This window comes from Camelina sativa, chromosome 18 (genome assembly GCF_030686135.1).
Source record: "Camelina sativa cultivar CO46 ecotype springtype chromosome 18, ASM3068613v1".
Lineage (NCBI taxonomy): Eukaryota > Viridiplantae > Streptophyta > Magnoliopsida > Brassicales > Brassicaceae > Camelina > Camelina sativa.
Genome location: NC_141897.1, coordinates 14861959 through 14877104, shown reverse-complemented (window position 1 = coordinate 14877104; position 15146 = coordinate 14861959). Strand labels below are relative to the sequence as shown.

The following is a 15146-nucleotide window of genomic DNA, read 5'->3' as shown; positions in this document are numbered from 1 at the left end:
TTCTTTTTGTAAATAGAGTGTTGGACTCGAATTTGTTTTGCCGAGCATGCAAGTGAATGAAAATTATTGTATTCATTTTGCTAACTCTCGGACTCTATGAAGTTGGGCTCATCTCATATACATAGTGGCTGACAATGACAATAAAAAAGAAGAGAAAAATAAATAAATGTTCATAACTAAGTATTCAAAAATCAGAAGAAAAATACATCTACAAGCCTCCAAAATTTGGCATTCACATAATAAAAATAACAAAATTTATATTTGAATTGTATAAGAGAAGTTGCAATTTCAAGTGAACAATAGTTTTACGAATATTGGATATGGATATCGTCCTTAGTTGGCAAGTGATTTATAATAATCTAGGATATCATATCATCCCTGTCGGATTTATTCATATGCTAGGTTTGTTTTTCTCTTTCTTTTTTATCTTATTGACTTTGTGGATTTGATGTGAACTCGAAAGATGCCTTTTTCTCTCTGTCGAACAACAAACCATAAAACAAATTGTAATAATTCTACCAACCAAACTAAATTGCATCTACACAAATTTACGCGACTCATGCATATAGTATTCTTTTTTTCTAACGTCGTTTATGTATTTTTGTTTTGTGCAATGTTGTTTTTTGGTTGGTTGCAAAGAGGTTTTAGGCTTTTATAATCCACATGTACAAAATCCTTGTTGAAATATCGGATCAGAAAATATATGATATGTTTTCTAACTTGATTTTATAATGTGTCGTTTTGCATTTGTTTCGCTTGTTACTTTGTTTGATAGTAGTAAAACTTCTCTTTTAACAATAAGAAAAATTAGGAATGATTTGATTTAAGCTGGTTTCGATAAAAGGTTAGCTAACTTAATTTATAAGAAGGGAATTACAATTACTCTATGTCTTTACTTAGTCATTAATATGGACTTACTTAAGCTTTTTCCCCTTTCAGTATGTAGAGCATATCTTTTTTTTTTCTCATTAAGTATAAACAAAAACACTGATTAATGTAAGAGATAATTAGTCTTAGTGTTCTCTGATTTCCATTGAGTATTAACTTTACGAATAAATTCTTCAACTCGTCTTCGAAGCACAACCTCCATTTCGCTCTCATTCTCTTCTTCTACTACTAAGCTCCCTTTCTCGTCCTTCTCCGATAAACCTAAACCGGGTTTTGACGTTAACGATTGCTCAGAACCGGCTGGTTTGGAGGAAAGAGTTGACTTAGGTATCAGCCCTGGCTCTTGTAAACCGGGCTTAGAGATAAGATTCGACTTAGGTACCAAAACGGATATTTGAAAACTGGGTTTGTAAGAGGGAACCGGCCCAGAGATCAAACCGGATTTCTCATAACCGGGTTTGGGAGAGACATTCGACTCAGATTTCAACACGGAATTTTCAAAACCGGGCTTGGAAGAGAGAACCGGTGTTTCAATACCGGGTTTGGGAGACACATTCAACTCAGATTTCAACATGAAATTTTCAAAACCGGGCTTGGAAGAGAGAACCGAGTCAGAGAACATCAGGGAACCGGGATTTGATTTGTCTTGAGAACCCGGTTTATAGTTGCCCATGAGGATCAAGATGATGATGAAGTTGCAGAAAAGGAACATGAATAAAGAATTGGAAGTAGTCTTGTTGACAAGCTCCATAACTGAATCTATCATCTTCTTTAATCAAGGAAAAAAAAAGAGAGAGATTGAGAGAAATTGAGAAAGAAGAAGAAGAAGAAGAAGAAAGGTGGTTTGTGCGAAAGAGACGGGTTGAAAAGAGGTATAAATGGAGGAGGAGAGACTTCTAAGAGAAGTTCGATGATGACAAAGACTGCTGAATAAAGTTGTTGGAATCTGATTGTTTAATGACAAATTTCAAACAAGTGATTAATATCAACTCCTTGCCAGCTAAGTTGTACATAAGTATCCAAGTCCTCTTAACAACTATGTATAATTCTTTTATAACACATGGGTCTTTCACTCTTTCTTAATTCAAGTATTTATAATTACTACATTATAAATAAAATATACTGAAAAATAAGACACATGGGTCTCTAATATCAAAGCATGATTGTGATATGTGAACATGTAATCCACAGTATTTTCTAATTTCTATGGTTGGTTGGACTATTTTAGATTAAAATATTAAATGATAGTAAGGATAAAAATTCTTAATATACACACTTTTGGGGAAAAAAATTATGATTTAAGAATGCGAAAAAGGATGTATTAATGATGATCTATTTGATGTAACATAGATATTTAAATCCAAACTCAACAAGAGGCTTGCATCTTTCATTTTCTCGAAATGAGTTTGGATTGCGTTCATCAAATATAAGAACCGGTTCGAGATTCAGTTAGAAAGAATCTACTCTAATCCATAAAACATTAACATCCACAAGAAAGTGATTCAAGATCAACAAGTTAATTATCCCTATGATTTCTTAAAGAGTTCCAGCTTTGATCCAATCTTTCGATGGGGATGTATGTAAGATCCCCCGAATGAACAACTAATAATTCTTTTGTGGTCAGGTATAAGAACGAGAATGACTCAAACAAGAAAAACACAAATAATTAAAACCCACATATGGCTCCCGTCGGCTCAACTTTCTTATGTTCCTCTTCGTAAGAGTTCAAGTACTTTGGGTTATTATATATACTGTAATAACAATAATACCACCATAAAAAACATAAAGAGAGGCAAAATCCAACAAATTCACACTGGTATAACATAAATTAAACCATAATCTGAGAAAGCCAAAGAAACAAACTCAATTCACAACCTCAAAGTGAATCTTCCTTTAGACTTCGCTAACCTGAGCACTAGCCGCCTCCATCATACCATTGCGTATCTGGTCACTGATGTCCCTCACATGTCCTGGACCGTGAGGAAGAAACACTGTTGTGTTCTTTGACGAGTTTCCAAGGTCTCTTATAGTGTCAAAGTACTGTGTGATCATGATCAAGTCCATCACTTCTTTGGCTGATGTGCCTTCTACTTTGTCAGAGAAGTTCAATATGTTCTCCCTCAATCCGTCTGTGATTGCTTGCCTCTGTCTAGCCACTCCCACACCGCCTAAGTATTTGGCTTCGGCTTCTGCTTCAGCTCTCTTCACTTGGAGAATCTTCTCTGCTTCTCCTTTGTAAACACTCGCGAGCTGGAGCCTTTGGGCTGCATTTAAGTATTTGAGAAACAAAATAAAGTATAACAGAGAGTCCTAACATCCCATGAAGTATTGACAAAGCATACTAACAGAGAGTCCTATAATAATATAAAGTATAAATGTTTCTGCTTCAATGTGTAGCGGAAACATTTTCCCCGGAGAAGGTCTAAATTTTACCTGCATTGATTTCGTTCATTGCCTTGCGCACAGAAGGATCAGGAAGGATGTCAACCATTAGAATGTGCTCAATGCTGTATCCATAAGCACCCATCACCTGCAGAAAAAATTCCAATCATGACCATTACAGAACTCTTCACCAGTCCCAAAAGTAGGCATATTTGTTATTATTCTTCTAGTTTTCTCTATGCAATACACACATATCAATGATAACACTTTATAAGGCTCAAAATTCACCCACTGATTAGCTCAAATGCAGGATCACGACAAAACATCAAGAATCTCACACAACTGATACCTATATTACCATGAACAAAGAGTCTCAAACAGAACCAAATATACATCAAATCTTGTAACTAAAAGACTAAAACATGTCTACATGAATAGCACTTACTCAAGGCTCAGATTCATCCATTAGGCTCAGTAAATGCAGGATCACGATAAAAACATCAATAATCTCACAAACTGATATTCTTCTATCTTTTTATGAGCAAAGAGTCTCTAAACATACACAAATGAATGAGATAATTAAAGAAACAACGAGTTATACCTTCTCAAGCTCCTCAAGAACAGACTTGGCAACTTCACCCTTTTGTTCAAAAAGAGCATCTAGCGTCATCATTGGGACCAAAGCTCTAACCACTATGATTCAAAAAACAAACATACAAATCAAGAATCAAAAACAAAAACCAAATCTTTACAGAGAAGTAGAAAAAAAAGTACCATCAAAGACATAAGCTTGGATCTGCTCTCTAGGGTTTTGAAGCTCATAAAAGGCATCATCAGCACTAGCTTTCACTACACGGTACTGAATCGAACAAACCAGCTGCACAAACACATTATCCTACAACAACAACCAAAAACACAAACCTAATTCAACATGAAATTTTTACAATAATAATACATAACAAACCCAAAATTACCAAAGATCAAAACAAAAGTAAGTGATCACAATTCACAAAACCTTAGTTTTGGTTTCAATCTTGACATCAAGAGAGTTGATCCTGGTAGATAAAACTCCGGCGAGCCATTGACCAGCGAGAGGGTTAAAGAAATGACAACCTGGCTCAGCTATATGCTCGAATCGACCCCAACGTTCAACCACACCAACGCTCGCTTGATCAATACAACCACCGAGGATACAATACGTGTTCCCCATCTCTACGCGTCACTCAAAACAAAAAAAGCTTTTCAAGAATAAGAAGAAGAAGAAGAAGAAGAACAAGTCTCGTTTGTGATCAAAGTCTTTTATTTAGACACCGTCCGATCAAGCGGTTTAGGAGAACTTGGACGGTTAGGATTAGTGAAGCTATACAATGTCCACGTCACCTATTTCTTCCTTCTTTAGATATTTTCGTATAATCCTTTTTTGACCAAGGAAAAAGTATTTGTGTAAATTTGATATTTTCTCTCTTAGAGCCAATCTTTTATGTTGTTGCCAAAAATATATATATATATATATATTTAAAATTATTTTATTTTTATTTTTTATATAACGGATTCACAGATGTAAAATTCATTGACTTTATAATTTTGTATCCAGAGATCTAGATCCAATTTGTGACTTTATGAATTTGATATTGAGTCATTCTCAATATCAAAAATAAAAAATGTACCCTAGAGTTTGTTAACCTAATTGAATCACTTTTTATTTATATTTCCAGTAACTAGTTGGAAAATTAATCATAATAACACTGAAAATAAATCTAAATATTACAGGTTTTTTTTTATTTTAACTACCCATCAATTATAATATACATATAAATATTATACACACTTTTTTTTTTAATAACCCAACGTTTTCAGATTATTTTCTAAGCATTTTTTATCGCATTGGTGAGCACAGTTAGAACGTAACCTCACTCTCAAAAGGATGCTTAATATAATCATCACTAAACGATATTATTATAAACACTTTAAACTTTAAATATTCAGAATAATTAAACTTAAATGGATAAAATATTTAAATATGTGTAGAAAAATCTTACTAGTCGTAATATTTGATATTTTCTTTTATGTATATGCATCAAGATTTCTACAATATGTCATATTGGATAGAGTATCTAGTGGAGTCTTTATCGACGAGAATACCTTGACGACACAAATAAAAAAATTAAAAAATAATAATTACTGTTGATACTAAAATTTTAGGTTGGGTTGATATAAAAATTGGGAATTTTTTAATTTTTTTAACTTTTGGTAATACTCCATTGATATATAGATAATAAGCTTCTTCATCGACCCAACAAAATGATTTCATATTTTGTGCAGTATTTCATATTTTTTTTTATCATTATAATGCTAATATTTTTTAAAATCTGTGTGTTTTTCATGTATTTTAAAGTTTTTTAACATGTATTTTTTTGTAAAATCACATGAAGTTATAATGTTTTGCATATTTCTAAAGTATAAATTTTTAAACTTAAAAATGTTAAAGTTTATCTTACAAAAAGAGAAATATCCAACGACAAAAAAAAATCTATTTTTTGTTAAATTAATTTTATAGTTTAATATGTTCCTAACAAATTTTTTGTTTTCCAATTAGAGGATTAGAGAAAACTTTGGAGTAGAGTTTAAGTGTATTGGCCTGACTCATACTATGGAGGACATACATATACGCACCTTTGTATGACAACTAGACGAGGATCCGCCCGATGTGCGGGTTTAAAGTTTTATAAATGAAATTAAATTTATTAAAAAATTTGTTGTATGTTATATATAAATTTTACTTTTGTTATAATACACTGATTTCCATTTACAAATCTTTTATGTATGTTACTATTAAAAATATATTTTTTATACTTAAATGTACTCTTGTATGTTACAAAAATATTCTTTATCACCATCTAGAAACTCTCTATATAAACACATTAAGCCAAATGTATTACTTTCACTTCTGCATACTTTTTTAATTACTAAATTTGTTGGCTCAAAAAACATTTTGAATAAAAGATATAGTACATAATATACTAATCAATGATGTATCATCACAATAATGTATGACCACCATGGAGAAAACATCGGCTCTGCCTTCATCCCTTATGGAGAGAACCTTGCGTCCAACCTCCTCCACCATGGAGAGAACTTTGGCTCCGCCTTTCTCCCTTAGAGAGATAATCTTGCGTCCAATCTCCTCCACCTTCCTCCCTTGTGGAGATAACTTTGCGTCCAACCTTCTCTATCATAGGGAGAACCTCGGCTCTGCCCTCCTCCTATGTGGAGAAAATATGTTCACGTCTTTTTGCTATTTCAAAATGGCTTGTTCCGACAACCAATTAAAATAAAAACAATTTTCTAACTTCACAAAAAATCTTTTGATAGTAATTAATGTTAAATTTCCGAATGTATTCGTGATAGTAATTATGCCAAAGTGAAAGTAAAATAGTTGGCTTAATGTGTTTATAGATAACATAATATACTAATCAATGATGTATCATCACAATAATGTATGACTGCCATGGAAAAAACCTTGGCTGCACCTTCATCCCTTATGGAGAGAACCTTGCGTCCAACTTCTTCCATCATGGAGAGAACCTTGGCTCCGTCTTCCTCCCTTGGAAAGATAACGTTGCGTCCAACCTCCTCCACCTTCCTCTGTTGGGTAGATAACCTTGTGTCCAACCTTCTCCACCATAGAGAGAACCTCGGCTCTGCCCTCATCCTGTGTAGAGATAAAATGTTCACGTCTTTTTGCTATCTCAAAATAGCTTGCTCCGACGACCGCTAAATGTCAAAACCCTTTTCAATCGTCACAAAATCTTTTGATAGTAACTAATGCTAAATTTCTCAATGTATTCGTGGAAGTGTCTTTGACACACCATGATGTAGCATCTGTCTCTGTAACGCTTCAACCCCCACATTGTTTAGTGAGCCCATGTCTACTCTCAGTCCATGGGCCCACTTGACATCTATTCCCGGCTTGTGGACCAACCCATATTCGATGGCCGGTTTGTTACGTCTGGAAGTCTTTAAAAAACTTGATTACCGACCTTACAAATCAGCAAATGATATTTTCTTGTGTTTTGTCCTCACTCGCACAATTTCGACAATCACTTCCAGAAAGGTCACCCATCATGAAGTTCTCTCAAGACCCTTGACTGAAAAAATAAATGCATTTTGGTGACGTATGTGGCTAAATCAATTCTTTTAAACATTTCCGCAAACCAGGGTGTCAGAGTCTTTGAGCTCCTATGGATCTATCAACAACGATCTATTTTTTCCAATCTATCTATCTATGTTTGTTGTACGCTTGTGTTTGATTAGCCTATTTTATCAATTCATTAGGTTGATGAGCTTCTATTCTTTATCTCCCTTTGGGATTGAATGAATAATGGTAACAATTATGTTTGTAAAAAAAAAAAGGGTTTATGACCAACCAATCAAGGTTGAGAAATTGAAAAAAAAAATTGGGCATAAGTAAAGAAACAATAGAGAATTATAAGCATGCTAATATATGAATCTCAAATCATTCAAAGATTAAAATACAAATTAAAACAATCTAAAAATACTCCAATAAATTTTAAAATACAGTATTAGAAAAAGAAGACTCATATATTAATCTTATTAATCTTACTTAACATATTAATCTTACTTATTCCCAACTGAAATAGGAGAAAGTAATAGAAAATTTTGGTTTAAGAAAATAAGAAAAATTACCTTTCCATTAAAATATATTCTCAATTAAACAAAGTTGAAAGCAATGTTTTTGAATAAATTGTTTAAATATGAGGCGATCTTTGATTATATATAAGTGAGTACAAAATTTAGAATAAATAATTAAAAGTATATTTTCCTTAATCCTTGTTTCTATTTTTTTTAAGAATTATCACTTAAAATTTAAAATAAGTAAATAATATTATAATTTCGAATTTTATGAAATATATATATATATATAACCTCCTTATAATTATTTTAAAAAAATTTGCTTTTCCAAAATATTTTATTTTTGTTGTAATCAAATTCTTCCTATTAAATATTTACACATGTCAAAATTTCAAACTGATAACTTGACACATGTCAAAATTTTGTTAACGACTAACTTTCAAAACCCAACTTTATATAATAAGATTGACAAAGTTATTATAAGTATGAGTCAAACCATCGATCAATATATATATATCAAAGTTATTATAACTATGAGTCAACCATCGATCAATATATATCAAACTTTTTATAACTATGAGTCAAACCATCATCAATATATATCACTTATCAAATGTTAGAAAGATTGGGGTGAATATGTAATGTAATTTTAAGAACTTTTGCTGGACGAATTTAGCCCATTGGTTTCCGTTTTTTTCCTCTGAACCCATACTTTTGAGTTTTTTTTTTTTTTTTTTTTTTTGGTAAGCATCGTTTGAGTTTTATTTATTATGACAATACTGTAATTAGATTTTGAAATGTGGAAGGAGTTATAAGTTATTAAGGAGTTTATAACACGAAGTACCCATAATTATTTTCAATCTACTGATCCTTTTTGAAGTTAATGTAATTGTCTTCTTCTAAGAGCTTACCAGAACAAATCATACCAACAAGAAGTACAACACATCGAACAGTTTTAAACGTCACTGGGAAAGGGAACAAACACATTTTCTTAACCCTAAACAACAAGAAAAGGTGACTAACAAACCCTTCCTTGATTCCTAAGGTACATCACAAACTGGCCTCAAAGAGAATTCTCAGAGACAGCTACTACAGTTCCCGAGCTCATGAACAACAGCTTCTACGGATGGTCTTTCAATGGGAGATTCATGAGTGCATAGCCACGCGATTCTAGCTAGCTTTGTGGCTTCGTATTCAAAGAACCTTCCTTGAAGATTTGGATCGATGTAATCATTGAACCTACAAGCTTCAGTTCCAAGCTTTACAAGATGCCTAACCTTCTGTTTCCCGGAGATGATCTGAAACACAAGAACTCCGAAAGCGTAGACATCGGTTTTCTCGGTGAAACGTCCTGTTGTGGTGTATTCTGGAGCGAGATAGCCCATTGCTGCACTGTCTTTGAGTGCAGAGAAAACAATGTCGTTTGTCAGAAGCGTGTGGAGACCTGAGTTTGAGAGCAGTGGATTGTATCGTTGGTCGATTAGGACCTTCTCCGCTGAGATGTTTTGATGAACTAATGCGGGTTTGCTTCCTTTGTATGAATGTAGATAAGCAATCCCTAAACACAAACATCAAACGCATAAACAAACAATAAAATCAAGTGGAGGGAATCAAGAACACTAAGTAATTGCCTTACCCTTTGCGATGCCTTTGGCGATGGATACTCTTGTGGACCAATCAAGAACATGTGTATCACCATCTTTGAGATCAAGATAGCTCAGTAGGTTTCCATTTGGAGCAAAATCATAGATGATAAAGCATTCTCCACGGCCTCTTGAACAGCAGAAACCTCTAAGTCTTGCCAAGTTTTCATGTTTCAGAGACGTCAACATGGTGAGTCCTTTCAAGAACTCAGGTTCTTCGGATTTGCAACTGGTTTTACTAAACCGTTTGATCGCTACAGCAGAACCATCTCTCAAGATTCCTTTGTAAGTCGCGGAGAAGTTGCTTTTGCCAAGCAAATTCACTTCTGAGAAATACTGTGTAGCGGTTTCAACCTCTTCTAGGTTGAATCTAAAGCTCTGGATAACTTCTTGAGCAAAGACACTGAGGTTCCTATTGTCTGAAAGTGGATCCCAACCATGGGTATATTCAAGACTAGCTAATGGAGAACCACTGTTCTTCCTAAAGCCTCCTCTTACGGAGTTGTTGGGCCTGGTGTCCGACATTTCATAAGCGGTTGAAAGCTTCTGTTTGCGTCTACGATAATGCGTGAACAAGAGGATGCTAACAGCAGACAAGGCAATGGTCGTGACAACCAAACCAATAAGGATTGCACCTTGGTGAGATTTTGGAGGAGCATTACAGTTTGTTCCATTACAAGGTAACCGGAGAGTAGCTGATTGTGGTATATCTCGGGATGGAACATCGGTCACAGTTGCACCGAATGGCTTGGCTCCAACATGAGCTGTGCCATTGCAAGATTTCAAAGAGGGGAACTCGACTCCACATAACCCCAAGTTGTTATCAAAAGCAAAACCTTCATTAAGTCTCTTCAGTACTGTCAAATTGGTGCAAAGAAAACATAAACCACAATGAGAAACACTACACAAATAAAATAAGTCTTAACATATACATAACGAATGAGGGAATCAGTTGTCTTACCAGGAGGTACATTGCCAGTGAGAGAGTTGTTGCGGATGTCGAGAACTCGTAGCAGAGGAGGGTTAGCTAACTTGCCTGGTACAGAACCAAACAAGTGATTGTAGCTCAAATCTAGCCGCTCTAGAGCACTTAAATCCCCTAAACTCGCGGGTATAGCTCCCGTGAGTTTGTTAGATTGAAGAGCAAGAACACTGAGCTTGCTCAGTGAACCAAGCTCCCTTGGAATGCTTCCTGTCAAATTGTTGTAACAGAGCTGCAAAACTACACAACAATAGAGACCATATCAGCTTAGCAATACCAGAAACATAGTTTTGTCTTACTTTCTACATCCGTTAACTTAGAATTGATTTCTAGAATTAGAATTTTGGTCCTACTACTAATTCAAACTCAAATTTAAAGCTTTTTGGAGTAACTGAATCAATGATCTTATTGAACAATGATTAAATCAAGAGAAGTACAAGTATCTTCAATTCAAGGCCATGTTATGTTGGGACCAGTAAGCAAATAATGGTTCCAATTCGAAGTTTGCATCTTTTAAAGTTAGCAATAAATTTATTGACTATTCTTCATTAGAGGAAAATTACAAGAAGAAGAATCCTATCAAAAAGACATGACAATGACGTTTTCGAAGACAGATCATAAAAAAGCATTAAAGTCCATCTACCATTTCAAAACTTATTCAATACTTATCAGAAATAGTGAAGTAACTAAAAACCCCTAAAACATGGAGCTCGGATTTCTAGATTTCAAATCTCAATTGAACCTTGATTAATCTTGGAACAAGTACTTTGCACAAACCAAAGATCTGACATTGCTAAATAGTACTATAGGTTTTAATTTTAATCGATGATTAAGGTTAAAGTTAAATTAAAAAAAGACTAACCTTGCAAGCCTTGCATCTTCCCGAAGTTTGGAGGAATCTCACCAGAGAGATTATTAACATTAAGATAAAGATCCGTAAGCTCCGACAAGTTACCAAGTTCTCTAGGGATATCTCCGACAAGAGCATTGTAATGCAAGAACAAACCCGTCAAATGTTTAAGCTTTGCAATGTTCGGAGAGATTTTACCAGACAAGCCTTTCCCTTGTAGAGAAATGTTAGAAACTTGTCCTTTCCAATCACAACCAACGCCTTCAAAGTCTTTACACAGATCTCCACGAATGCTCCATGAAGCTAAGTGTTTGTCTTCTGGGTCAAGCTCTGTTTTGACCTCCATCAGTGTCTGTAACTCGTCGGTGTTGGGCTCTGCTCCGATTAGGTTACTGAAGTAAACGCAGAGAAGTGGGAGGAGAAGAAGATGAAGCAGCATTTGTGTCGCCGTCATTTTTGTCTTCTTTCTAGGGTTTAGTTTTGAGCTCGAGAGTATGTTGATGAAGCTTGAAGAAGCTTAAAGGGAGATGAGAAAGAATTAAACTTTTTTTTTTTATCTCTTCTCTTTCATCGCTGGCTTTTAAAGTTTCAGTTTTTCAAGGAGAGGAGAGAGATGATAAAGACACAGAGATGTCGCATGCTTTTGTTTCCATTCAGACAAAAGAGTTAAAAAAAGGAGTGTTTGTGTTCTTGTTTTTAAAGATCCAGAGATAGATTAAAGCTGATCGTCAGATCTTGTTTTTATTGATATGAACCGTTGGATCTCTTTAGAATGTTTTTAGTTATGGTAAGTTAGTTTGTATGATATCTTTTTTTCCGTTCACCTTGGTCCACTCTGACGAAGGCATGCATGTTCTATTTGTTTTCTTTTTTTTGGTTTATGTATATTTCAAATTCTATTTCTGTTTTTCTTTGGGACAAATTCAAATTCTGTAATATTTAGTACACTCTTTAACTAAAGTTTGTTTTCCATTTTTTTTCTGGTAGCTAAACAAATTTTTTTTTGGTCAAAACGAAAAAAAATATTTCTTCTATCACTAATCTAATACTATCAAGGCTAAAGTACTCATAAGTATTTTCATTCAAACGTCATTGTGTTTAAGATAATTTATTAATTTTTTATTGAAAATATAATTGTAAATTAATTGTTGATATAATTCGGATTATTGACGGTAGAAGAAACAATATATGTGATCTGATTGAAAAATCTAATCATTGTATTTATTAATTACCAAAAACCTTTTTCTTGTCAGAGTTGTGATAAATTTTGATTATAGAAAATAAATATATGGGTCTAAAATTTGGTTTCTGATTTTTTGGTCCCGATTTTCTTACTTTCAAATTTCAATCATAGTTCATTCATCCCTTAATAAAAACAAGTCCCCATTTTTCGAACTATAAATTATTTTAAACACTAGTATAATTAAAGGAAAGATTTATAAATGCTCAAGGATCTGATTTTTTATGTACAAACTGTAATGTACTATTGTTTTCTGTTTTAGAAACTAATGCCATTACTGACAAAAAAAACAAAAAAAAAACTAATGCCATTAATAATCAAAATTAATGCTGAAAATTCACAAAAGTATCGTTACTTTATTTCCTTTAATATTTTCGCAAATCATAAAAGTAGTAATAAACGATTAGACTAATTCGAATCATATTCTCCAAATTGGGCTTTAAACTATATTTCGTGAAGCGAGAGTAATAAAGATGGGCTCTAGTAAAATGATAAAGGCCCAAAAAACATTGTTATTGAGCACTAGGTAAGATAAGAATCCTTGCCATGCTATGTATGCATAATTGAAACTTAATTTTAGCAATTTATGTATAATCTGATTAATAGTATATAAGTTATACATTTATTCTTCAAATTTTATCATTGGATCTCCTTGATATACTGGTGTGATTGTTTTGGGTTTATAAGTTATAAACTTGATGTTGTTGTTTTTTGAAAAATTTATGAATCATATATATAAAAGTAAGGTTTCACTTTCTCCTTATTAGTCCATTTAGCATTTAAGTTTTTTAAAATTAATAATTATTTTAAATTAAATAAAAATGTAATAATGTACAATAATCTATACTTTAAACTCACATTTTACTACTAATTGTAACTGAAATTACATAAATTATAAATTGACTATTTTTTTGACCATTCATTTCATTCCAACACATTATAAATCATAATTGTAACTCATCTAATTAAATTATATTATAAATGTAACTTTCAACCCTTTGGAATCCCATATATAATCATTCTCACATCATCATTCACTATATCTAGAATCCTAAATATTTTCTTTGTCTTGTTTATGCTCTTGCTTGGGTTCAAAACTCATAGTAATAATGTGTTTATATAATTTATACAATTTTATTTCTTTGTTTTATGTATTTCTTCCTTCCTTCTTTGTATTCTTATTATTTTTAATTTTCAATTACATATATATAATAAATTATTTTAGAAATGTAACTTCCATCCCTTGAAATCTTATAAATAACCATTCTCACGGCTCTTCTGGATCCTCGAACGGGTAAGCTCCAACCAACATGACATATGAGGTTACACAGCATGACCATACATCTGCAATCTGGTATTTTTGTAACACTCGATCATTAGTTATTCATCCATGGGAAAAAAGAAGACTACATATGCAATTCTTTAAAGCCTCCTTTACCTTGCCATCATATTCCTGACGAAGCAGTACCTCTGGAGCGATGTATGCAGGAGTACCGACAGTTGACTTTGGTTGTGAATGAAGAACAGAAGACTGACAAAAACAAAAGCGTAAGGGAAGTAAAAAAAACAGACATTGAACAAAGTATATGGAGATACGCAAAGTTGTGAAACCCAGCCATGTTCTCTAGTGTTGACGACATTGTTGTTGAGCTGATATCTTTGTGTCATTATAACTACCTTTACGATATGGTGGTTGGACGTCGTTCATTGCTTATTCTTTTTTTTTTTTTTTACCTTCTTTTTTGAGATTTGTGGGTCATATCAAAGGATGAGTCTTTTGCTTGTTGTATCTTACTGATGTGCAGCAAGGGAGGGTCAGCCAGGTTAGGTTTATTAAGTCTGTCGAGAGTAATATTCTACGACAAGCAATTCATTTATTTTCAAATTTAATTTATATGTTTTCTTTAATGTTATATAGGTTGCTAAGATCTAGAGACATTGCTCATGATTTTGAGAAATTGCTCATGATTTATACCGGTTTAACATGGGTTTCTATCGGGTTTAGACTCAAAACAGTGTAAACCCAGTTCGATGGAGAAATAGGCGCAGAAGTATGGATTCGGGGGGAAATAGTCGGAGGATATAAGTCCGGAGGAGAACTAGTAAGAAGGCAAAGATCGATGGGAAACTAGCACGATATGATAGTTCTGAGGGGGAAATAGTACGTCGGTCCTCATCCACCATATCTCATATTCTAAATATTATTTGTTTTGTTTATGTTCTTGCATGGGTTCAAAACTCATGGTAAGAGTGTGATTATATACTTTTTTAGATTTCTCTTATATTTTGTTCAAATTTATTTCTTAGTTTTTAGGTATTTTTCCTTCTTTATTTGTCTTCTTATATTTTTAATTTTCAATTACATATGTATTATAAATTTTTGGTGGCTGTAAAACAACTTCTAAAAAATAATATTTATTTTAAATTAAGTAAAAATATAATTTTGTACATTAATCTATAATTTAAATTCACATTTTACTACTAAATTGTAACTGAAATTACATAAAT

General features: G+C 33.1%; 3 protein-coding genes across 3 annotated transcripts; all 3 read right to left on the bottom strand.

The window, feature by feature from the left end:
• Positions 1 to 832: 832 nt before the first annotated feature.
• LOC109130536 (uncharacterized) lies at positions 833 to 1792 on the bottom strand. The gene has a single exon (XM_019240176.2). The coding sequence runs from the start codon at positions 1652 to 1654 to the stop codon at positions 992 to 994; it is 663 nt and encodes a 220-aa protein (XP_019095721.1). The 5' UTR covers positions 1655 to 1792; the 3' UTR covers positions 833 to 991.
• A 735-nt stretch (positions 1793 to 2527) lies between these two features.
• LOC104761158 (hypersensitive-induced response protein 4-like) lies at positions 2528 to 4742 on the bottom strand. Its single transcript, XM_087498224.1, has 6 exons — positions 4696 to 4742; positions 4286 to 4650; positions 4045 to 4165; positions 3872 to 3963; positions 3322 to 3418; positions 2528 to 3152 (listed from the first exon to the last, which is right to left on the bottom strand). The coding sequence occupies exons 2-6, from the start codon at positions 4478 to 4480 to the stop codon at positions 2782 to 2784; spliced, it is 876 nt and encodes a 291-aa protein (XP_087354350.1). The 5' UTR covers positions 4481 to 4650; positions 4696 to 4742; the 3' UTR covers positions 2528 to 2781.
• Positions 4743 to 8776: 4034 nt separating this feature from the next.
• On the bottom strand, positions 8777 to 12084 carry LOC104761157 (protein CLAVATA3 INSENSITIVE RECEPTOR KINASE 6-like). The gene is made up of 4 exons (XM_010484191.3): positions 11411 to 12084; positions 10528 to 10788; positions 9560 to 10423; positions 8777 to 9481 (listed from the first exon to the last, which is right to left on the bottom strand). Exons 1-4 carry the CDS (start codon positions 11850 to 11852, stop codon positions 9000 to 9002), a joined length of 2049 nt encoding a protein of 682 aa, XP_010482493.1. The 5' UTR covers positions 11853 to 12084; the 3' UTR covers positions 8777 to 8999.
• Positions 12085 to 15146: the final 3062 nt, after the last annotated feature.